General features: G+C 47.9%; 1 protein-coding gene across 2 annotated transcripts in view; it reads left to right on the top strand.

Annotated features, from left to right (window-relative positions):
• VPS13D (vacuolar protein sorting 13 homolog D) overlaps positions 1-25,709 on the top strand; it is a 2,754,556-nt gene that overhangs the window by 1,399,117 nt on the left and 1,329,730 nt on the right. For both annotated transcript variants that reach the window (XM_086921894.1, XM_086921893.1), the window contains exon 41: positions 20,290-20,395. In XM_086921894.1, the coding sequence (XP_086778020.1) occupies positions 20,290-20,395 (106 nt within the window). The remainder of the gene's footprint in view (positions 1-20,289; positions 20,396-25,709) is intronic.

The raw sequence follows: 25,709 nt of genomic DNA, 5'->3' as shown, positions 1-25,709 counted from the left end.
GACAACACAAGTAGCAGTTAACATTAAGGCCAGTAGCTTGACTAGTACCACAGCAGCCTCAGCTGGGCAGCAATTTAGAAATAAAGGCCAACAACTTGTTTCTTTTTCAAAATCTCTATCTTACCACGGAGTTGTCGATAGAGAGCAGCAGAGAACTGAACGCCTGAGAGTCGGAGAGCCGGAGAGCCAGATCGCCACCTCACGAACAAACAAGCAACCCCTCCGCAGCTCCTTCACTGACTCCCACTGCCCGCCAATCGCTTAGCCGCTGTCGGGCAAGGAGACCGGGAGTGCGGCTAAACCTGTGCGGCCGGTGGGCGTCCGGTGCTCTGTGAGTGAGGTGCGAGTGCAGAGCTCTCAGAGTAGCAGCGGGGCTCAAGTCAGCCGAGCCGAGCTGCGTCACCAGAGCCAGCCCCCCCCCCCCCCCCCCGACCTGCTGCAACCGAAGTCACCTTCCGCGTTTCCGTCACGGACATGACAAACTCCTGGAGGGCAGGTGGTAGGTGGCAGGTGCAGACTTAGGCAGCATCAGGCAGCACGGACGACCGAACACAAGCGTCAGAGGCGGCTTGGGAGAGCGAGCAAAAGGAGCAAAGGAGGTGAGGCCGACCTTCAGGTGTGCGAGAGAGGGGTCGGACTAAGACACTAGCGCGGCTGCCGATAGAGGCAGCTGCAAAGTAAGAGCCCGTGGGTTGTCAAGGCAGACCTGACTAGGTCAGAGCTTGTCCGTGGCACCCCCTGAGTGCTCCGCTCGTACCCAGCCCCCCTGCTTTTTTTGCCCTGCACGCCCGTTAGTTGTTAGTTGTTACTGGTTGCTCACTAGTACACTAGTCACAGCCTTGACAGCCCCCATTGACCTTTCGCCAGCAGCAGCAGGGGAGGGGGGGGAGGGGGGTGCCGCCTAACAACTATTATCCACCCTTCAACACCCACTGCTGCCATTTACTCCGTCGAGTAAACCCAAGGAATCTTACTAGAAGCAAGCAACTCGCCCGCAGCCACACCTACTGCCCGGCGGGGGCACAGGCTCGAGGCTGTAAAATTGCCCCTCAGATTCTGCGTCCCACCATCGAGCCAACTAACTTGACGGCAGCCAAGGAGAGAAGGGGGTGTCAGGCCCACTAACCAGTCGCTCTTGCAATTACACTCCTTGCACAACTTCCCCATCATGAGGTCAGGAAGAGTCAGAGCAGACCTCACAAACAAAAAAAAAAAAAGGGACTTAAAACATCGCAGAAATATGAGCGAAGGAGAATTCGATTCCTCCGATGAAGAAAAAGGAGAGGTGGAAGACAAAAAGGCCAGTGCTCCCACCTCCAAGAAGCAGAAGATCATACCAGGGCTTGAAAACTACAAAATCACAGACTTTTTGATTCCAACCACACCACCTTTATCACTGGCTCCCTCGGTGCGTTCGGTGCTTTCGGTGTCTCAAGCACAGAACATCGAAACAGTTACAAGCAACAAAAGAATGTCCCAGTCAGTGGGCTCGCTACCGAATGCTTTGTACCCACAGAATTACATCCTACTGGAGATAACTCAAATCAAAAGCTCCGGGGAATCTTCCAATATCACGTCCAACATATTAACAGTGAAAGCACAAATAAATACAAGTGAAGCAGCAACCAACGTCAACGCCCAAAAGGAGCAGTGTACTGATCCATCAGTGGCATTAGAGGACAAAACTCCTAACACGCCAGTGAGGTGGCGCTCATCAAGTCTGGGTTCATTCTTTGGAACAAAGGGGCCCGACTCAGGGACCGACAGTCCACCAGTGGCGAGAACGAACATTACGGATATGTGGCACTGAGGCAAAACAGATAAAGAAACCTTAGAACGGCAACAGGGGGAATTGACGAATGCCCGAACCCCCACAATTCAAGAAAGTCTTGAGGCACAGGAAAGCCCGCCAACCCCCAAGGTCCCATTACAAGATGACAAAACAACAAAAAAGACTGCCGGATGGGAAACACAGGAAGTACCGGCCGGCGCAAGCGCAACCATCCCAACTATCCGCAATGAGGCCTCTATAAAATCCACAATCAGCCCGTTAGGAGAATCTCTCCCACGACACAATATTCCCTCTTCAATGGAAGAAACACCACCAAAAGGCCTTGATCCCCAGAAAAAAGGTCATATACAAACAGCGACATCAGATCTAGGTCGGGGAGAAGATCCACGAGATGCTCGAGTATTCCTTTGGAGCAAACCAGGAGACAAAGCCTGGGTTAGTCCCCATGCTGGCAGTAACCAAACAGATCTTTTTCTCCCAGCACATGCTCCCCTATGGCCTCCGTTCATAAACACCATGGAAACTATATCAGAGGCCTTGCTCCAACACTCTGAAAAATTAGAGCTTCAGATTGACCTTCTCCAAATTCTGGCCTCTCATGTAGTGGGAATAGACAGAAAGATATTAGATCTAAATTCCTTCATTGAACGGGTCCAAAAAGATCCTCAGACAAAGTACCATGAATGCCAGTGCACTGACACACTGAATCAACTTAAAGCTCTTCCGACCATCCTCACAGACATTTTGTCAGAAGTAAAAAATAAAACCAAAGCGCAGCAAACTTTTACTGAAACCACCGCGGTAGAAAAGGCTCCTGACCGCTGGTCATGTACAACTAGTAGTGACACAACGCTCAGTGAGAGCTCACTCACGGACCCTTCGGAAGGCAACCCAACAGAAACCACAGTAAATGCTCAGCTAACAACTTCCACAAACATGCAGTTCCAACTTACAGACACCAATGACCCAGTAAAGCAAAGGAGAAAAGAGCCCGGGTCACCCCCAAATGGGCAAATAAAACAAACCAACGCCTTAACAAAACGAGAATGCAAACGTTTGAGGAAAGCCAGACAAAAGAAGTACCAAGGAAAGAAAGTAACTGCATTGCCAAAAAGGGTCCAGGCCCAAAAGCCCATAGGCATCAAGACCAGGATCAAGAGCTTCCAACGGCGTGCAATATAATACAAACTCTGATTCCTGTAAAAACCTCAAACGGACTGAATGGCAAAGAGCCAAGCAAAAAGGATCAAGAAGACAAAGGGGAAATTTTGCAGGACCCACCACCCCCAACTCCGCCCCAACCGGCCATATCAGACATGCACCTTAGCAGCCAAAGCGATCACAAGTCACCACAAGTAATCACAAAAACACAACAGGCAGACACCTTACCCGCGCAGAAGATACTTGTAGAACAAAAAAGCATATCGCACTACTTCACAAAGTTGGGCACGGGACCAAAAGAAAATCCCTTGACCAAGACCCAGCAGCAAAAAGCCCGCCCAGAAGGCCCAGAGCGCCCCAGACCCCCACAGCCGGGTTTTGGCACCGCGCCAGCAGCTCAGGCTAACATCTTATATCAAGGCAACCAGACAACTTCCGAAAAAAATAATATCCAAACCAGGCATGCGGCTCCGAGAGAAGAGATGGATTCCCCTTACCCTGCAGGAGCCTTAGTACATGAAATCATTCCTCACTACTGCTCCAGGGGGAACCATGACATCCTCAATCGGAGCGCCATCCTAAAACTTACCAACTCAATTAAAACACTACGCCACTTGAACACGAATCACATCGAAAGTATTGAATTCAAACCAATCCCAAATACAAATGGAAGAGAGATGACAGTGGCAACATGGAAGGACCCTCAGAAAGCCAAAGAATTTTGGCTCCACAGAGAAGAGTTCGCAAAATGGGGAATCAAAATCAGACCAGTTGAAATGGAAAGATACCCGGGCCCGCTAGCATTGCTGGCTGAGTCAAGATCACCGCCCGACAGAGGAACAATACGGGGGGCTGTTGGTAGCTCGGAAAGCATCAAGGGAGGCTGGTCCAACTTACGCATTATCCGACAAGGCTGGTTAGGAGACGCAAGCCAGGCCCGGTAAGTTCTCCCCCCAACCCCAAGCCCCGCGGATGGCATGACTGATGAGGCATGAAAATCGAACTTGAAGGTATGCTCATGGAACATCAACGGGCTGGGGGGCAAAACAAACGACGCAGAACTACTAGTATGTTTACAACAATTCGATATTATATTACTCCAAGAGACCTGGTCAATCACACCCGAACATATAAATGGCTTTAAAGAAATTCAATAACAGGCCATCAAAAAGGGCTTAGTAGGCAGAGCTTCCGGAGGTCTATCGATGTATCTGAATACCAGCATCCCTTGGTCTTATGACGTAATCGACACGGGACAAACATGGATCCAGTGCATTAAAATTGAACCTCAGCCTGTCCCCACGCCAGGAGCACAGGTCACACAAGACTTTCGGTCATTGGTTATCTGCAACACCTATATACACCCAGAATCGAGAAGGAAATTAGAAAAAATCTTGACCCTGAAGGCACTAGTCAAATCTTTGCAATCCACCTTCCCACAGTCGGGGCTGATAGTTTCTGGGGATTTGAACATGTTCCTTTTACAGAGCGATCACGCACAGAATATCCAACGAAACAAAAGGAATGGGAAACCAATTCCCCCTACAATAACTAACCATCTAAAAAAGGATAAATACGGTCAACAATGTGCCCTAATGTTCGCGGAACTGGGAATGCTTAATTTGAACGGCCGCTTTTCGCAAGATCAGCCCGCATCTTCGACCAGAATTGCCAAACAGGCGCAAGCCGTATTAGACTACACCATAGTGGACCTGGAGGTACTCCAAACAATTGTCACCTACAGAATAATCCACAAATTGGAGAGTGACCATAGTCTACAATCAATTGAGCTGAGCTTCCAACATACCAGGGCTCCAGCATTCAAAGATTTGCTCCTAATCCTAAGTCCCTACAATCTTAAGCGACTAGTTTGGAATAGGAAGAACGTCGAAGAAATAATGACATTTGTGAAAAGTGTGCAGGCAGAAGAGGGCGTGCAAAACTCATTGTCACACCAGGATAATTGGGAAAACATGACTGTAAGTCTAACCAACAGATTTGGCCAGCAACCCCAGATTCACATAAGAAAAACTAATGAAGCACATCAGGGGTTCCTGGGCCCAATAGGGCGCAAAAAAAGGATCCTAAATCAGGAAATCAGAAAACTACAAGGAAAAAATCCAACAAAGGCTGCAGACATCAAACGACAAATTCATAATCTAAGGCAAAAATACAAAAAAGACATATGGTCGGCAAAGACAAAACATCAAACTGAAATTTGGCTACAACTACTAGAAACCAGCAAAACAAACAACAATCGGAAATTCTGGGCAGAAATCAATAAAATAGCAAATGGAGCTGCCCACGTCTTTAATGCAACCATACTACAGGAAGACTGGATCCACCATTTAGAGCAAACACAAATGACCAATTCCCAAGTAGACCATCCAACATACAAGAAAAATGAGAAACAAGAAGCGGATCAAAACTTTGGTGAAAATTGGATCACGTCACGACAAGTGCAACTGATCCTAAAAAAATTGAGATCACAAGGTGCACCAGGCCCAAATGGCTTGCTAAACAGACTCTTTAAACATGACCAAGCGTTTTAGGCTGAATACCTTACCCCTTTGTACAACAACGCTTTTCAAACAGGAAGCATTCCCCCCTCATGGAGAGGGAGCATCCTGCATTCAATTTACAAAGCAGGCGCGCGAACAGACCCAGCGAATTATAGGCTGATAGCGCTTATCGACGTAGAGGCCAAAGTATACGCATCCAATCTCCTGCAAGCACTGGAGGACTGGGTTAGCTCCAACAACATTCTGCCAATTACCCAGACGGGGTTTAGGCCAGGAACTAACACATCATGCAACCTGTTAGCGCTAAACCTCCTTGTCGACAGTGCAAAGGCCAAATCAACAAAACTCTATACCTGCTTTGTCGACTTAAAAGCTGCGTTTGACACAGTCCCAAGGGAGACCTTGTGGAAAAAGATGGATAGCTGGGGTATACCATCGAAGCTTTTACAGGCCATCATTGACTTATATACATCGACCTGGGTCAAGATAAAAATAGGCAATGGTGACAGAACAACAGAAAAACCCCCCACCCGTTGTGGCCTCAAGCAGGGATGTGTCTTGGCCCCTACCCTCTTTAATATCTTCACCGCGGATCTGGACAATAGCATTGCGGAGATTGAAAGCGACCCCCCCCATCTAGCTCAGCACAAAATAAGGAGTATGCAGTACGCCGATGATATCGTTCTGTGCAGCCAGACCCCCTTGGGTTTACAACGCTCCATCACAAGGCTGTATGAATTTACCCGTACGCACGGGCCGCAACTTAATTACAAAAAAACAAAAATCATCTGCTTTGCATCACGGCCAGGGCGGCAAAAATTCAAATGGCACATTGAGGAAAATATGATAGAACAAAGCCCCTCTTACAAGTACCTGGGAGTACTGGTCGACGCAAGATGGACTTTAAAAGATCAACTACTGCACAGAAAAGCTCAGGCCAATAAACTACGCTTTGCTTTAAATCTACTAAAAACAAAACTGAATTGTCCTTCCAACTTACATCTGTTGAAGGTGATCGCAGCAAAATTTTTACCATTGATCACGTACGGCTCAGAACTATTCAGAGGCAAAGACGCAAACTTCCTGAATCTCCAACAGTCAGTGCTGTTCAAACACATCTTCCAAATTCCGAAGTTCACCTCACAAGCGCAAGTACGCCTTGAATTTGGGCTATTAAATCAGCACCAAGCGGCAATAGTAAAAATGTGCTGGAAATTAAGAGCAGCTCAAGAGGACACGCTGATGGGTCTCTGCTGGACTGAAATAAATAAACAAACAAAAGGAAAAGACGCATGGATAACAAAACTTGAAGAAGGTCTGTCAAAACTTAATATGCAAGAGGCCTGGAACATCGGTCACACCTTTGCGACCTTCAAAAAAGCAGCCAATGGTGCTGCAAAACTAGAATCCTGGATCACTGACAAAGCTGCACTAGCAAAGAAAAAACACGGCTGGATGGTACTTGCAACATATGAGAGGTGTGCTCCGCAACCATACTTAGTTAACCATATTACACCATCTACACAACAGATGCTCCTACGAGTACGGCTGGGAACTTACATCTCAAAAGACCAGACCCCTGCATGGAAGCAAACGTGGCCAACACCACTCTGCAGACTCTGTGGTCATGCAGAAGAAACTTTGATTCATCTTCTGTGCATTTGCCCAACCCTCAAAACCCTGAGACGTTACTATCTCTTGCATATATTCCGCTCATTTCAAGTTAGAACATGTCGGCCGGCAGTTATGCTATCACTGAACAGCCAGCAGCTGCAGACAGCCTGTAGGGCCAGCAGATTTCTTCAGAAGGCGAGCCTCCTAATAATGCAAATTGAAAAAATGGCGAACAATGGTATCAGATCAAAGGATTAAGGATTACAAAAGACGCCGATTTCAGCATATGTCAAATTGTTTTTTTTTTTCTTCTGTTTTCCCTTTTAAAACAGAGAGTAAATGCAGGTTTTCATTCATTTTAATGATTTTATGTTATATTCTCTTTGCAAATTTTGTAAAGGTTTTAATTAACCATATACAATAAAATATTTTTACTTCCATTTTAGATCTACGCCATCTCAATTTCTTCCTCTGGAAGGAGAAGTTCAAAATGCTCATCCTGGCCCAGGTTTTGCCTACCCAGCCCCCTAGACTGGATGGAGCGTTAGACCTCCATGATGCTTATTTCCATATTCCTGTCCTGCCAGCCTATCGGCACTACTTGCATTACATGGTGGAAGAGGAGCATTTTCAGTTCACTTTGCCCCCCCTTTGTCTCAGCAACGCCCCTCGGGTGTTCACAAAGGTGATGACTGTGGTGGAAGTACACAGTTTCAGGTCAGGGGTCCCAGTCTTCCCCTACCTAGACAACTGACTGTTGAAAGCAGACTCACCCCACACCACCACCAGACTACTGCAAACCTGTCACATCATGTGGTGGTCAGTATAGACATACCGAAGTCACATCTGACTCCTTCCAAGATGCTCATCTGGGCCATTCTAACATGCTTAGGATTTGTGTCTTTCACCCCTGAGGCTATGACTCCGAGCCTCGGTCCTAGATTGCAGTTAGATCGCCTCAGAGGCTGCTCGGACTGACGGCCTCCTCCATCCTGCTGGTCAAGCACACCAGGTGGCATATGCAGGCTTTGCAGTGGGATCTCAGGGGCGTAGCTAGAGCTTGTGGCGCCCGGGGCTACCCCTCAGATTGCCGCCCCTTGGGGGGAGGGGGGGTGGGGGTGGGGTTGCTGGGGAAAAAGGATGGTGAGCACACTGGATACCACGCCCTCCTAGCTGTCCTGCCTGCAGATGCCTAGGACTAAACAAGCAATGGGGGACAAAGATTGGCCTGTTTTGTGAATTTTAAAATGATGTGTACTCCTATTCTCAACACATGCAAGTGAAAGGACCTTTTTAGTATTTCGGGCTATTTAGTCACACGGTGTTAAATGTTCCTGTAGTACTAAAGCAGCAACTTTTTAATGTTACTTATACCCTGACTTAAAGAAACCTTATAAGTTTAAAGTAAACATATCTAAAATGTCAGTAATAGTGTTTTAAACTTCATTCACACAACCATCTCTCCTGCAGTACGTCGTCTATCCTCTTTCCTTTACATGTTTTGCAGGCTATATAATCGATAACATCCATCGGGGCACCACCACATTCACATAGCTGCTAAGGTTTCTGATTGCTATGTGTGACATTTTCATAGTTTCAATGCAATTATGAGTGACATTTCAAGAACTACGAGTGACACTTTCTCGCAAGTAAAATCAAGCAATGAAGATGAAGGAAACACAAATATTAGCAATTACTTCCCACTGAGTAACAAAAAACTCTAAGAATATCTTAAAACTGCTGCAAAACACCAGAAATGGAAGGACACTAATGGGAGACAGAATGCGTGACTGCAGTCCTCGGTAACGGAGGGCAGTCAGTAGTTGTTTTAGTTAGGGGGTGGGTGCTCTGCTTTGTGGCTGGCATGGGCATAGCTGCCATGTTTTCAGTTTGCTCCTGTGTGAGATTTATATGCTTTCAGGGTATTTATGAGTAATGTTTCGCTGCCTCATATGTAATCCATCAAACGAATTAAAGACAGCTCTTTTAAATCTTTTTTCATGCACGGTTAATTTGTTCATAGCTTATTCAGCCTTTCTCATATGCTATATATAGACTGCAGTGCAAAGTGAGATCGCTTTTGACAATAGCTTTCACATATATTCCTTTTCGTTTACAGACCCAAAATGTGTAAACGTTCTTAATGGCTGCAGAAGTAGTCACGAATTTAAATCAGTGCGGCTCATTAAGACTATGAATATAACTTCATTCGGATAATAATATAATTAGAGGTAAATATTTGGTCAAAGGACGAACACTATACCTCAAAACAAATGCACAGTGCTACTGTTAATGGGACGTGATTATTTTTTTATGGACATTTTCATTATTGCGGTGTCAGGATGGCAGATGCTCCCCCAGCTGCAGCAGGGCTCTCTTTTGCTGCTGGCGATGTAGTACAGAGGGCGGGCAAAGTTTAACAATTTAACCACATTTTTAACCATAAAAGAAATCTGTAAGCGGTATGTAGGCTCCTTGGGTGTGAACAATAAGAAGAGCGGCAAGCAGCATCACAGACAGACAGTCATTATGTTGTCTGGGGGGCTGGGGAGGCCAGGAGCATGCAGCCATGTTAAAGAAATGCTCTCGCCTGACTTCCCCGTGGTTCATACCACAGCAAAAACAAAATCATCTAGATACTTCACCATTTTGCTACACATGCCCGTCTGCGAGGCCTACAGCTCCAATTTATATGAGAGGACACGAGTTGCCCAGTTGCTGGCAAGCTGGGAAACCGCCAGGCGCCCTTGCACGTGACCCCATAACAACAAGATGCCAGCTCAGACTGCCTGATAGTTCCGACAGACGGCCGCACTTTGTGAAGACACTGACTGGATACACGTGGTTGTGGGGGTGGGGAGGGGGGTGGGCTGATCGGGAGGGTGAGGGGGTGACTGATCTCAAGAATTATGTTTTCCTCCCCACGTGTGGCTGGCAACGCTAAAAAACACGAACTTGAACACATTAATAAAAAAAAAAAGTGAAGGTGTGGGAGCGTGTATAATCTGCTTGCCTTTGTGTCATCAGGGCTACCCTGGGCTGGACACTGATTCATCCCACCTAGAGGCCCAAGTTAAACTGTAAGGTGCGGCCATAATACGCAGGCAGTGTCGAATCCATCTGAAGTTTAATGAAATAAAACAGATGCACGACATTGCATGTGATTGCTATATTTCTCCTACCTTCATCTGGTCGTCAGGCCCCACTTCACAGATTAGTTTTTCCCCTGGTTTACTGGATTTTGTGTAGTGGCGTCTAATCCCACCCTTCTCCATCTCGTCATGGTCACAGAGGGGGGTAGGGTTTAATCCCATTTAGAGGAACCGCCTCTGCCGAGAGGAACAAACGCGGGATTCTGTTATATCGCGCTGCAGCCTGCACTCCTTTTGACCTGCGTTGGTAACTGCTGCAGAGTGCACACAAACGCGGGACTTCGTTTTGGGCAATATAATTGAAAACGAAATCCCGCGTTTGTGTGTACTCTGCAGCAGTTACCAACGTAGGTCAAAAGGAGTGCAGGCTGCAGCGCTGGTGGCTTTGCACTTGCTTTTAAACTGGCTGCGGCACTGGAGGCTCGTTGCGGCCGTGGCCGCCTTCATAATTTATTTGGGGCTAAATACATTATAAAGGCGGCCGCGGCCGCCTCAAAAATTGTGCCGCTTGGGGCGGACCGCCCCCCTCGCCCCCCCCTAGCTACGCAGTTGTTGAGGGGACTCATCAGCAATATGGATTGAGGAGCACCCCATGCTCCAGTCCCAGTCAGGAGCTCTCAGGCCCGTTGGTGCACAGTGTCAGAAGGGGCCTCTGGAGGTCATTGCCCCCCCCCCCCTCTGCACAGTGGAGGCTATTGCTACGCCACTGAGTGGGATCTAATGTCCCAGTAGGACCAACATCAAGGGAAAAACTCCAACCATGTCCAGATTTCAGAGGAGACTGCGAAGGATCTGCAGTGGTGACTACTGGACTGCATTTGTGTGAGCAGCAGACTTCTCTCCCTTCCCCTCCAGAGCTAATAGTGGTGACCGATGTATCACTTCTGGGTTGGAATGGCCACATGGAATAGGTGAAGATCGGAGGCCTATAGTCCCCAGCGGAGGCCCTGCTCCATATCAGCCCTCTAGAGCTGAGTGCCATGCACGTGGCTCTGTAAGCCTTCCTGCAATCTATCAAGGGGAGTCTGGAACAGGTGCTCAAGGACAACACCACCACAATGTGGTACTGTAACAAACAGGGCGAGGTGGGATGATGGACCCTGTGCCAGGAGGCCTTGTTTCTCTGGAGCTGGCTGGAGGGCCAGGGAATCTTCCTGGAGGCGAACCATCTGGATGGCTCATTGAATAACAGGGTGGATGAAAGACATTGGCGCCCAGCAGATCACGAGCAGCGGTTACACCCATAAGCGTAGCTAGGTCTCATTTGTGAATGGGATGACCCTTGGCTAAATCTGTTTGCCAGCGCCGATGAAGCGCAGTGTTAACACTTATGCGTGGTGAAGTTTCCAGTGCATCTCTCGTTCTGAGGCACATTCGCCTTTAGTGGAACTGTGAACTTCTTAATGCATTTCTGCCAATACCACTCCTTCCCAGAGTTCTCAAGATCAGGACAGAATGGACCCAAGTCATCCTAGTGGCCCTGGACTGGGTAGAGCGTGTAGTATCCAGAACTCCAGGGCTTGAGCATCTGTCCCTCGATCAGGTTGCACCTCCAGGAGGATCTGTGGTGATAGCAGGGGACTGGCTTCTCCACTTCTCCACTTCTCCACTCTTACCTTCATGAATGGAGATTGAGCAGCGACAGCTGAACACCTTCGACATTCCACCAGAGGTAGTTGATGTCATCTTGGCAGCTAGGCTTCCCTCAACAAAAAACTTTTTCACCTAACAACAAATTTGTGGTTTGGAGCGGCACTTGCCAGATTAATCCCCTCCAGGCCAAACTGTTCGATGTTTTAATATTTTTTCTGTCTCTCACATAGCAAGGCCTAGCTCTAAGCACAGTTAGAGGTTATCTTTCGGCCATCTCAGCCTTGTAACGGTAGCCTGATCAGCCCTCTTTATTTAAATCACCTGTTGTGATGCGCTTCTTGAAAGGGCTGAAACATATGTTTCTCTGTTCTCCGTTTGTAGTGCCTCAATGGGACCTTAATCTTGTCCTTACTATCTGATGTGCACTCCGTTCGAGCCACTCCACAGCTGTCCCTTACGACTTCTTATATCAAAACTATGTTACTGGTTGCCATCACTTTCGCACCCCATGTGAGTGACCTTCAGGTTCTGTGTGTTCATCCACTTTAGACCACCTTCTTCCCTGATAAGCTATTTCTGCGGACTAGGGCATCCTTTCTACCGAAAGTTGTGACGCCATTCCACATAAGCCAAAAAATTACTATGCTGGCTTTGTATGCTTCTTGTCACCCCACTAAAGAGGAGGAGAGACTCCATTGCTTGGATCCCAAGAAAGCACCGGGTAGACAATCATCTCTTTGTTGGGTTTGTCGGAGTAAAAAAGGGACAGGCTGTGCACAAACATACCATCTTATACTGGCTCTATTGAAAAGGTGAGGAATCTGTCTCTAAGAGTCTCTATCAGAAGAACAAGTTACTTACCTACAGTAACTCTCTGGTAGAGAATGTATCTCTCCGCAGATTCCTCACCTACCCTCTTCCCAGTAATAAGATCTCAATTCTAGGAATCTGCACACTGTCTACCTGTTAGCTTTTGGGGCTGTGTCTGGGGACTCAAACAGTCTTGAAAGCAACTGACGTCAGCATGAGGGGTTGGTGCCTGTATAGGCCACACACTTAATTTCTAGAGTGGAACAGTGTCAGTGCAGAGCTGCAAGGCGCCACCTTCTGGAGTACTAAAAAGCTTCTGGATCTATTCTACTGCCTGGGGAAATATTCAAATGGTGAGGAATCTGCGGCTACATTGAGTATCTACCAGAAAGAGTGTTACCAAAGGCACATAACTTTTTTACCAGCTCTGGTGGGACGGGCATTTCACCCCGATCTGTCGTGCAGGATTTCTTGGGTGAGCCATTCCACAGATTCACCACCTTGAGAGGTACTGCTTTGTTATTTATTCACAAGGTGAGGAATCTGTGGATAGACGTCTGTATCAGAAGAACAACTCTAACTGCAAATTAGTTACCGACCCCAACTTTTCTGGGGAATTAGATCGTACTGTCCATTTATCAGATCCCAATCTAGAGATCTGCACACTGACAAATTCTGATTTCTCTGGGCTCTGTTTCCAATGGCACAGACAGAGATCAGGAAGAAACTGACAGCGCACGGAAGAAACTGACAGCGCACGGAGGTGATCCAGATGTAGTGGCCCAGACGTCACATCTGGGGCAGGGCTGATCCTATGCGGAGCCGGATGATGCCACCTACTGACACACAAGGGAATAGCTGTTGAAAAATCTCTAGGTCCAGTCTGGCGCTTGGGGATATTAACAAGGTGAGGACTCTGTGGTTATCCAGTATTTGGGTGTCTTTCATAGATTCACATGCCTGAATCATTCCCCGTCGTCGAGACGGGAGCCTCCGGTACATAAAAAAGTAATGTCCTAAGACATACATAAAGAGAATAGGTCTAAGGGTCTAACCTTAGTAACCTATCTAGGTCCTTATGCAGGAAGGACCAAATAGAGTAGGCTCCAGGGTCCCACCTTGGTAGCCTATCTGCGTCCTTTTGTAAAAAAGGACCAAAACAAAAGGAACAACCAATCAGCTACTACCTCCCTCTAGAACCTTCCTGTGAGGAGCCTCAGTCTCTCAGATTTTCTACCGCACGTTGTGCTAGGGAGTCTCCACCTGAGTTCTCCTCAGGAATATCGTATTTTCTCCAAACTTCACAGTTTTTTCGACTTTCTACTATGGCTGACGTCAAGAAAAGAGCACTTTTCCGTCCCTGTGCCTCCTGTGGTAAACTAAGGCTCCACGTGGACGACGAACATGAGGAATGCCTGTATTGCCTCTACCCTCACCACAAGACCATCGACTGCAAGATTTGCCGTAAGTTCTCCGTCAAAACCCAGAAAGACCGGGAAGGGAGACTTCTTATCTGGCTGAACAGGCTCAAAAACAAACCGACCGACCTCATTTCCGAGGGTGAGAGCATGTCGGTCGCCTCACAACTTTCCCTGAAGAGGCCTAGGGCTTCCTCGCCTGGCCACTCAGCGACCCCTCCTAAGAGGTCTAAAAAGGCTTCAGAGGGCAAGCCTGCCGTATCTAGCAAGGACCTTCCTGTCTCTAGGAAGCAACCACTGCTTACGGTGACGACGGCGCAATCGGCGACCACCTCATCGCCTAAAACCGTCTCAACATCGACGACGACGGTATCGACGACGATGGCATCGTCGGCGTCCTCCTCATCGACGACTCTAACCTACTCGTCGTCAGCAGGACGACCGATTTCATCCTCCGCACCGTCGACGACAAGACCGTCGACGAGGACATCGACGACGGCACCGTCGACGAGGGCGTCGACGACAGCACCGTCGACGAAGACGTCGACGACGACACCGTCGACGAAAGTCACACCGTCGACGAAGCCGTCGACGAGGGACACTCCGTCGACGAAGGGCGCTCCGTCGACGGCGGCGCCGACGACGAAGCAGTCGACGAAGGAAACGCTGCTTAAAGCTCCGTCGACGAGAGGGTCGTCGACGGATGCACCGTCGACGAAGACTATACCGACGGCTACTGGTACCTGGAAAGAATCCGAGCTCTTGTCACACGCAATGGACGCTCAGACTTCCCATGTCTCCATTAGGATCACCAAAAGGCAGATCACTCCGGAGATGACCTCACCTAGTAAGGTCCAACAGCTGACACCATCCTGCTTCTTACAGGACCAGGAGCCGGAGGAGGAGGAGGAGTTTACCCAAGCCACTAGTCCTTCCGACCTAATTGTCAAGTGCCAGAGTACGGACGAAGAGCAGGAGGTTGAGGAATCGACCCCTCCAGTAGTGCCTACCCAAGTCCACACCCAGGTGACCCCAATGGTGTGCTTGCCGGCCTCATTGGTTGCAGACTTGAGCTTTCTCGTCCAAGACTACAAACTGCGGTTTCCGCAGAAAGCCACCCCTACTGTCCCACCAACCCCGCAGCCATCTGTGCCCGTTCCTGCACAAGGGACAAGACCTAGGCCCCCTCCACTGATCCTTCCTAGGACACAGGACCCTGCTCAAGATCCTATCTCGTCCGAGGAAGAGGACAGGGAACATGAAGAAGGGGAAGTCCGAGATGATGATACGGACGTGGATGCGGACCAGGACTATGTTACTCACTCTCCAGCCTCTCCGGAGCCACAATCTTCTGAGTCTCCACCTGCTGATATTGGAGGTTTCCATAACCTCATGGAAAGGGCTGCCAAAAGGTTCCATATGTCAATGGAATCTCAGGAAACTGAATGTTTCCTCTATGACTTTAAAGAACCAACTAAGAAAACTACTAGATCGATTCCGATCATTGATTATCTACTCAAACAGGGCAAGCAGCTCATGCAATCTCCAGCTTCCCTACAGGTAATCGTACCCAAACTGGATAAAAAGTACAGAGCTACGTCTTCAGCTCCAGCATGCCTCACGGGTCACCCCAAGGCGGACTCTGTGGTCACCCAGGCGGCGCAGAAGAACTCGCGTAACCCTGCATCACCTTTATCGACACCACCAGATAAAGAAGGCAGGAAGTTAGATGCAGTTGGGAAACGCTTTTCCACTACCTCTGCGACAACGGTGAAAATTGCCAATTCCATCGCCCTTCTTGGGCGTTACAACCGCCAACTCTGGGCGGACATCGCGCCCTACATTGCCGACCTGCCGGAAGATGCTAAAGCGGAGGCACACTCGCTCCTCCTTGAGGGCCAAACATCGGCCTCAGAACTGATAGACTGCGCCATTGACGTGGCCATGACTGGATTCAGACAGCTGGCGGGAGCCGCTGTCCTGCGACGCCAAGGCTGGCTTAAAGCCACCTCTTTCAGACAGGAGGTCCAGACCAAGATCTTAGATATGCCCTATGATGGCGATCACCTATTCGGCGAGAAGATTGACGAAGCCCTCACTGCAATTAAAAAGGACACTGACACAGCCAGAGCCCTGGGCACTCTGCAATCTCGCACTCAGTCCTTTCGTGCCAACAGGGGGAGGGGACAATCCTCCTATAGAGGATCTTATCAAAACAAGTCCTCTTACTCTTACTCTCAGGGTAAAACGCAATTTCAACAGCGCCAAAACCAGTCGGGACGTCAGTCCTCCTTCAATAAATCGTCCTACAGAGGGAAAGGACAGAAGAGACCAGCAGGCAATCGACAATGACTTTTCCAATTGGCCAGCCCCTCCACCATCGCTTCCCTTGCGACTTGGAGGGAAGCTTTCCTTTTACCTTCAAAACTGGCGGCAAATAACGACAGACCGGTGGGTTCTGCAACTCCTTCAATTCGGCCACTCTCTAGAATTCCTCTCAAACCCTCCTCAGACACCACCTGTCAAGCGTCCTCACAGACACCTGCGGCTGCTTCGGCAAGAACTAACATCCATGCTCCAGAAAGGCGCGATAGAAAAAGTTCCACACGCCCAGATGGGGGAGGGCTTCTATTCCCACTTCTTCCTCATCCACAAGAAGGGGAAGAAATGGCGTCCAATTCTCGACTTAAGAGCCCTCAACGTGTTTCTCAAGAAGCAATCGTTTCGAATGGTCACGCTACAGGAGATCCTGGGACTCCTGGAAAAAGGCGATTACATGACATCACTCGACCTACAGGACGCCTATTACCACATCCCTATCCTCAAGGGTCACAGAAAGTTCCTAAGGTTTGCAGTCGCAGGGATACACTACCAATTCCGCGTACTCCCCTTCGGCCTCAAATCTGCTCCAAGGATCTTTACGAAATGCCTTTCTCCGGTCGCAGCCTATCTCCGCCAGCAGGGACACCAGGTCTTCCCTTACCTGGACGACTGGCTGGTAAAAGCTCCGTCGAGAGCAGCCGCAGCTGCATCTTCCAGCGCCTGTCTGCATCTTTTCCGCCGCCTTGGACTGACCCTCAACAGGGAAAAGTCATCCCTGACACCAGCTCGAGTCATCACCTTCCTAGGAGCTACCCTGGACACGGATTGCACGAAGGCCTTTCCATCACAGGAGAGAAAGTCGAAACTCATCTCCTTGGCCAAGTCAGTGGCATCCAAACAGTCTCTGACCGTCCGCCTCTTCAAATCGCTCCTTGGCATGATGTCGTCATGTATCCTTCTCATCCCTCACTGCCGCCTAAAAATGCGCCCCCTTCAGGAAGAACTGTCAAAACAATGGACACAAGCGAAGGGATCCTTCGAGGACCGCTTACGAGTCACTCAACATCTAATCAACAGTCTACAATGGTGGACTTCAGACAAACACCTGTCGCAAGGACTACCGTTCCTGCTTCCGGCGCAACCACATATCATCACCACGGATGCATCCTTGGAGGGCTGGGGTGCAGTCCTACAAGAACTGCAGACCAACGGAAAATGGTCGCCACAGGAGTCCAAGCTCCACATCAACATTCTAGAGCTACGGGCGGTCTTCCTGGCGCTCCAATCGTTCCTCCCGCGCATCAGAAACTCCCCAGTGCTAGTCAGGACGGACAACACCACGACTATGCACTACCTGAACAAACAGGGTGGGACGCGCTCGCTATCTCTCTCTCGAGAATCTCAGAGAGTTTGGAACTGGCTTCTACAACATGGCATCACCCTCAAAGCCGAATACGTTCCAGGCAAGGACAATGTCCTGGCGGACGCCCTCAGCAGAGAACAGTCCCTATCCCACGAATGGGAGTTAGACGAGAGTGCATTGAACCACATCTTCACGAAGTGGGGGACACCACAGATAGACCTCTTCGCCACCAGGGAGAACGCCAGATGCCCAAGCTTCGCAAGCAGGCTTCCCCAACCAGGAACTCTAGGGAATGCATTTTCAATAGCTTGGCAGAACGTGTTTGCTTACGCCTTTCCGCCATTCCCACTGATACCCAGAGTAATCAGGAAAATGAAATCGGAGCCCTGCACTCTAATCCTCATCGCCCCATCCTGGCCGAGGCAGCACTGGTACACGGAGCTCCACCGTCTATCCGTCCACCCACCTCTTCGTCTTCACAGTCACCCAACCCTGCTCACGATGTCTCACGGGCAGGTTCTCCACCCGAACCTGGGCCCTCTGAAATTGTCAGCCTGGCTCCTGACTACCGTGAGTTCAGCCATCTAAACATCCCACAAGAGTGCAAAGATGTCCTGTCCAACGCCAGAGCTAACAGCACAAAAAAGACCTATACTCTCAAGTGGAAACGCTTCTGCATCTGGTGTGAAAAGGAGGGTCTACACCCCTTCCGGGTCACTCCCCAACAACTCCTGCCATACCTTCTACACCTGGCGCACTCAGGCCTGGCCCATGCGTCCATCAAGGTCCACTTGGCAGCGATTTCTAGGTTCACTCGAACTTCTAGGGGCCCCTCTCTGTGGGCGGACAGACTCATTAAGCAATTTCTGAAAGGCCTCTTTAGGTCCTTCCCTAGACCAAAACCTGTCCCTCCAACGTGGCAGCTCAACATAGTTCTTCACCAGCTGATGAAACATCCCTTCGAACCTATCCACAAGTCTGACATAAAATTCCTGTCGTGGAAGACAGCCCTCCTACTTGCTCTGACCTCGGCCAGAAGAGTAGGCGAGCTACAGGCCCTTTCCGTCCAGGACCCATTCCTTCAATTCAAGGAGGACAGAGTCATCCTGCGTACCAACCCACGTTTCATACCCAAAGTCCCTTCGGACTTCCATCTTAATGAGCCGGTGGTTCTTAAATCATTCTTTCCGAACCCATCTACCCCGGCTGAGAGATCACTGCACTCTTTAGACCTTCAAAGATGCCTAAAATTCTATCTTGACAGAACAAGACAATTCAGGAAGTCATCCCAACTCTTTGTCGCATTCAGCAGGCCTAGGAAAGGCATGCCCTTAACTAAACAGAGCATATCACGATGGATCTCCTCAGCCATAACTCTCTGCCACGAGAAGGCAGGAAGACCTCTGGACTCACGGGCCAAAGCCCACTCCACCAGAGCCATGTCTACGTCTGCGGCACTATTTGCTGGAGTGCCACTCCTAGACATATGTAGAGCGGCGACCTGGAAGTCCCCGCATACCTTCACCAGGCACTACTGCTTGGACGCTGAGCTGACGAAAGACGCAGCAGTGGGCAGAGCAGTGCTTCGCCATCTATTCCAGTGAGGTGAGCCCTCCTACTTCCCACCATCCTTGACTGGTATGCACATTTCTTTGTTACTAGATTCTGCATGACATTGTATGCTGTTGTTTTTTTCCTACAGTCACAAATGTTCATTTCTTGCAGTAATATACTGTCTGTATCTTCACAGAATGTGCATATTGTATTGCTTGCTACTCTGATTCAGGCATGTGAATCTATGAAAGACACCCAAATACTGGATAAGAAATGCGTTACTTACCTGTAACTGCAGTTATCCAGTATTAGTGTCTTTCATAGATTCACATGCACCCTCCCGCCTCCCCTGGAAGGACTCACCTCTCTCTACAGGTTTACACCTATCCAACTTGGTGCGTACGAAAATCTGAGAGACTGAGGCTCCTCACAGGAAGGTTCTAGAGGGAGGTAGTAGCTGATTGGTTGTTCCTTTTGTTTTGGTCCTTTTTTACAAAAGGACGCAGATAGGCTACCAAGGTGGGACCCTGGAGCCTACTCTATTTGGTCCTTCCTGCATAAGGACCTAGATAGGTTACTAAGGTTAGACCCTTAGACCTATTCTCTTTATGTATGTCTTAGGACATTACTTTTTTATGTACCGGAGGCTCCCGTCTCGACGACGGGGAATGATTCAGGCATGTGAATCTATGAAAGACACTAATACTGGATAACTGCAGTTACAGGTAAGTAACGCATTTCTTAGATGGAGTCACTACCAGAAAAGGCATTACTGAAGGTAAGTAACTTCTTTTTTACTGACTTCTGTTTCTGAAATTGAGGATTATAGGGCTTCCATTCCTTTATTTGTTTTTATTTTATTTTATAAGGTAGTGCAATTTTAATAAATTTTTTATTTACTCCTTTTTATATAAGGTGTTTCTCTTTTTATTCCCTGAATGTTGAATTGTTAAATTCTTACTTAAATGTGTTTAAATAATTTTTTTAGCTGATATGAAGGCTCCAAAACGTCGACAGCCTTTTGTTCCATTTGCTCTTCGAAATCATACTGGCTGTACGCTGTGGTTTGCTACTTTAACCACAACTCCTACCCGGTAAGATTCATAAGAATGTATTCTCTCTTTTGACTGTTCCATTCTTTCCCAATTTGACGATAGAACTTGTTTGTTTTGCCTCTAAAGTAAGTGAGTAGGTTTGTTGAAACCTCAGTGCTTTGATTAAACTATATATGCTCTCAGCTTGCAGAAGTGTGCATTTGCTTAGGCCTTGCTTCTGCAAATGTTTCTTCAGCATCATGGTTGGAAAAAGGTAGGTCAGACTACTGCCTAAAGCTGTGAAGGAAAATCATTTGAAATTAGTTACTATGGCTGAGTTGGAGAGAGGTGAAATTATTGGTGAGGATTTGACCAAGGTTTAAGCAGTTTAAGTCAGTGGTTCCCAAACTGTGGTCCAGGAACCCCTGGGGTCCGCAAAGCCTCCTCAGAGGGTCCACAACTACTTTGAAATTTAGTTATTATTAATAGATTAATAACGTGTATATAAATAAAGAAGCTAAATGTATGATTGAACATTTGAAAAAATACTGTAAATGTGAAGAAATTTGAAACTGGAGGCAAAAAATTAAATTTGTATCCTCAGATTGATTCGTGGAAGTAGTGCATTTGCATCAAACAGAATATAGTATGGACAATGAGTGGCCTCAATTTAATGTAGAAAAGTGGCTACCTTTCTATGAACTAAATAAATATATATTTTTTATTTATATGCGTCTGCAACTTAAAATATGTCATCACTTGTGTATTAGTTTGATGAAGGCTTTTTCTGTATTGTTTTGCAGTTCAAATCATCAACACTGCTTAGGCCAGGGTCCCTGACTTCTATTAACGAATCGTTGGGGGGGTCCCAGGATTCCATTAATGATTCAGTGGGGGTCCCCTGGTTCCAGTGATGATTAGGTGGGGGTTCCTAGAAGTCAAATGTTTAGGAACCACTGGTTTAAGTAAATCTTAACACTTTGACAAAATATTATTCCCATTGCGTTTAAGGAAACTTGTTGTTTTTTCAAATAATTGTACATAGGGGACAAAGGTGTGGGGGGGGAGGTCAAAGTGACTTAGGAATTTTGGAGCTTCATCACAGCTTCAGCTTCATGGTCCAATAAAAAGTCGAGACACCTTTAAGTTACTACAATTAATGGGGAAATAGCATGGTAACGGATACTAGCAAAATGCCCTCAAAGGCAAATATCAGCTCATAAACTCCAACAGCCTGCCCTCCCATTCCTAACCTTCATCAAATTTAAGAGGAAGCAAAATGGCATTGCTGTACTAGCAAAGGCCTGGTCCTCAAGTGTTGTGTGGTGTGCATATTGCCATTCAGTCCAAGTGACTCACAAAAGCATATACAAGAGCCTGAAATAGAGCAAACCATTACATTGGGACCACTTTGAGAGGTGTTGTAACTTTGTCAAGTTTTCAGAGATAGACACAGGTGACTAAATTAGCAAGACCGACATGCATGTAGAGTGTAGAAAAGATTATCCACAGCTCCTGTCAAAATGACCACTTGTTCCCTGTCTGACGGGCTAAAGTCACAGCCCCATTCTCAAAGAAACTGGATGTGGTTAGATTGAAACCCATTCTCTAAGCTACTGGCTTACTGCAAAAGCTATGTAAGCTGCCAGAAGTTCACACTTGCTCCATACGTGCGAAAAATGCATGAATAAATGCAGGAGAGGCATATAGCCGAAAGAGGATTTTATCAAACTTAGCAGAAATACCTCCTGAAATCTCCTAAAAGGCAACAACATCATGGTTGCAGTGGAGATCTGCAAATGACAAAGTGCAGTATTAAAACTTTTTTAGGCATTCTGGAACTTAAGAAGTTGACAACTGGCATTCAAAAATATATTTCATTAGTCAAGGTGAAGTTAGGAGCACTTGCAACCCTTACAAGCAACACAGAGTTGTCTTTGAAGTCAATAGAGGTTAGAACTGGCTTCAATGCGGTAAATTTATGGTTTAGTGGGGGGGGGGGGGACGTGGCTTGCCGCAGAGAGAGATGGCCACTTGTTAGAGTGTCTCCGCCGGATCACCCCAATATAGCCCCCAATATCTCCTTATACTCATCCGAAGGCGGCACAGAAGGGCTCCGCCCTAGGGCCGCTCGGAGCCCGGATTCCTTGAATGCTATGGTGAGCTGGATCGGGTTTGGACTTAAGGCGCGGCCCGGGAGGCCAGTGTCCTGTAGCAATCTCTGGCATCATGTGCCAGCTGCATGAGAATAGCTGCCAGCGCGGTGGGTTTAGCCAACCGCTCTGTGAGCCCAAGCGATGGAAAGGAGAATCGAACAGAGGGCCGGAACTGGCCCCTACATATCCTAAAGGGGAGATCAGATAGGTGACGAAGATGCTCTGCAGCGGAGACCGATAGAGACCACACCTTGGAGACACCCGGAGACACAGGCGACACAAGTAGGAAGAGGAGGCCGGTCAGCTACTGGACTGGTGATTCGGGAAGAGGCCCAAGGCAACAACAGAGGCAACACATTGTGGGGTGCCACAGAAGCTCAATCAGCTGGTGTGGCTGGAGGACGGCCATCTTGGGATCTGAGGGCCGGAAGTCTGACAGGCCGACAGGCGTGCTTTGACTGGCCTGGGCAAGCGGCAGAGAGTACAGCTCTCTGAGTTCTTCAGTACCCACTTGTGGACCCTGCAGTGTCAGGAGGGCCCAACAATGACCGGAAGTAGGGGCCCTCGCAACACATAACAAATGAAATTGGACAAATACACCCTATGGAAGGGATTGCTGGCAGGACCTGAAACAATGGCGGCTCCTGAACCCACGCTGCAGGATGTCATGACAGCTATTCAGGGGGTCAGGCTGGACCTTGTAGGGAGAAAAGATTTGGTAACTACGGAGGTCTCTCTGTTGAGGGCAGACATGTGGAATATTGGAGCCCGGGTGAAAGGGGTTAAGGGATTATGTCTGGCCTTGTGACAGAGACAAAAACTCTTCAACAGCATGTCAGTGAATTGACTACAACAACTAAACAGAGGCCATGCTAGAAGACCAGGAAGGGCGCCCCTGGCGCAACAACGTCCAAATTATTGGGGTGCCGGAAAAAGCAGAGGGGCCAGCAGTGGATCTATTTGTGAAAGAACTAATAATCAAGATGCTTCAGCCCAGGGGACTATCCAACAATTTTTCAGTGGAACAAGTGCATCGTGTCCCGGGCACTCGGCCGAGGCCAGGAGCCCCGTCACGCCCCATAATTGCGAGAATCTTCAATTATCGAAATAGGGATGTGATTCTACAGGCTGTTTGGAGTGCCCCGCCGCTCATATTTGAAAAGACGATTATTTCCTTCTGTCCGCACTTCACCCTAAAGGTGCAGCAGCAATGACAGAGTTTTCTGGAGGTGAAAAAAGGCCTACTGGCAATGGAAATCACATGTTCCATGCTCTTCCCCGCAACGCTCAGAATATACGGAAGGTAATCTTTGGTGCTTCTCTACTCCTGAGAAAGCTTGGGACTGGCTGGACGGCTGGAGGACGGCCGGAAAATCCCGGCAAAAACATAGAAACACTGATGTAATGGTCAACAATGAGATAAGACAGGCCCCAGATCAAAAGGAAGGACTTCCTCAAATCACAGATCAACGAATCACAGGGAAATAATATATGGACCAGGACTTCACATATCAGAACATATAACCACTAAGTGAGCTGAATAAACATGTTGATAGGCAATACTGAGAATAGACCATTCGGTGGTCTAGTGGACTGAGACTGCCTACATAGCTAAGTTACAGCTGCTTTGACTTTGGATGTGTATGATTCATGCGCTTGCTCTTTGTTCTGGGCTCCATTGGTAATGCACCTGTTCTATGTATAGGTCGGCGGACCTTTGCGCAGCCTTAGCCCACCTGACTTATGGTATTACTGTTAAGAGGTAACAGGCATTCTGCAGGTTGGGGTGGTGGGAGGTTTTGAACCCACACTGTAGGGTAGCAGGGAGGTGGGAGTTGGCCGTTTTTGGGTTAAGTTGCGACTTTCAAGATGGCTCGGTTCTACAGTTATATAGGATATTTAGCTTGGCAAGTATAAAGAATTGGTGCGGTGTGCTAGAGGGAGGCGGGAGTTCACTGCACCCACCAGTAAAGACATATGGCCATGGGCCAAATGCATGTTGGGCCAACATTGGTTGAAGGTAGGAGCTCCTTGAGCCCCTCTGTCTGGCGCCCGCATGCCAGCACCAATTTGAGAAAAATGACCTGGAATGTAAATCCCCTTGGCCACCAACTACATCCAGCAGATTTGTTACATGCCGACACGTTTCTATTAAGATCGACAGCAGTCATTAATAACGTTTTTTAGATTGCTGCTGAATCTTTTTTAACTTCACTACACATAGTTATTTTCTTTTGCACTGCATTTGATTGCTTCGGTCATTATACCTTTTTCGATAATTAGGCTGCCAATCTTTCTTTTCCTTTCTTCATTGGTCTCTTACAACACCTACTTCACCGGTCTCTGGCTTGCTGCCAGTAGAACTGAGGTGACAGGGGTACCTTTGGAGTTCCAAATGATGACACTGGCTACTAAGGGCAGTTGATGGAAATCCTTATTTTCTTTCCCCTCCTCAGGGTTTCTACTGTTATGGAGTCGCACATGCTGTAATACTGTCAGTGGTCACCATTTGTAATTTTGATGGGTGATCACAATTGCAACCTATTCCTCCAGCTTTTGTAGTGTTTATTCTTTGCCAGACTACCAGATTATTTGTGTATTGTTATTGATTGGATTTCGGGATTGAATCTGGTGTAGTCTTTAAACTTTTCCCTTTGACCCTTACTCCTCTGTGGAGTGTTCTTTCTGAGCACCCAAAAAAAAGCACAATGGTACTGCAATATCTCCGGCGGCACACTCCAGAAATAGTATTGCTACAAGACACACACCCTAAGAGTAATAATTGTGAAGCAATTGATAGGTGAGGATATAAATTCCTAGCACATGCAAGATTCACGAGTACCAGGGATAATAGTTCGGACCGCACATCCCTTTGTACCAGGCAAGGTCTGGTGCGATCAGATGGGCAAATAAGCGGCACTGACTATGGTGTGGGATAGAAAGGTCATTGATGTATGCTCAGTATACATACCACAAAGATTATATGCCAACACCCTGCCCACTCTTAGTACAATGCTGCTAGAACTACCAATAGGTATCCTGATTTTGGACGGGGACATGAATGCTACATGGGACTCCAACAAGGATCGAGTGTCGACCTCAGATAGGGGAATGGGTACGGAACCCCTGAGAGCATTCACGGAGGCTCTCAGATTAGTAGATTCATAAAGGGAACATAACCCCGTGATCAAGCAATACATGTTCTGTTCAGCGCTCCA

Source organism: Lissotriton vulgaris, chromosome 5 (genome assembly GCF_964263255.1).
Source record: "Lissotriton vulgaris chromosome 5, aLisVul1.2, whole genome shotgun sequence".
NCBI lineage: Eukaryota > Metazoa > Chordata > Amphibia > Caudata > Salamandridae > Lissotriton > Lissotriton vulgaris.
This window is presented reverse-complemented; position numbering and strand designations above follow the sequence as displayed.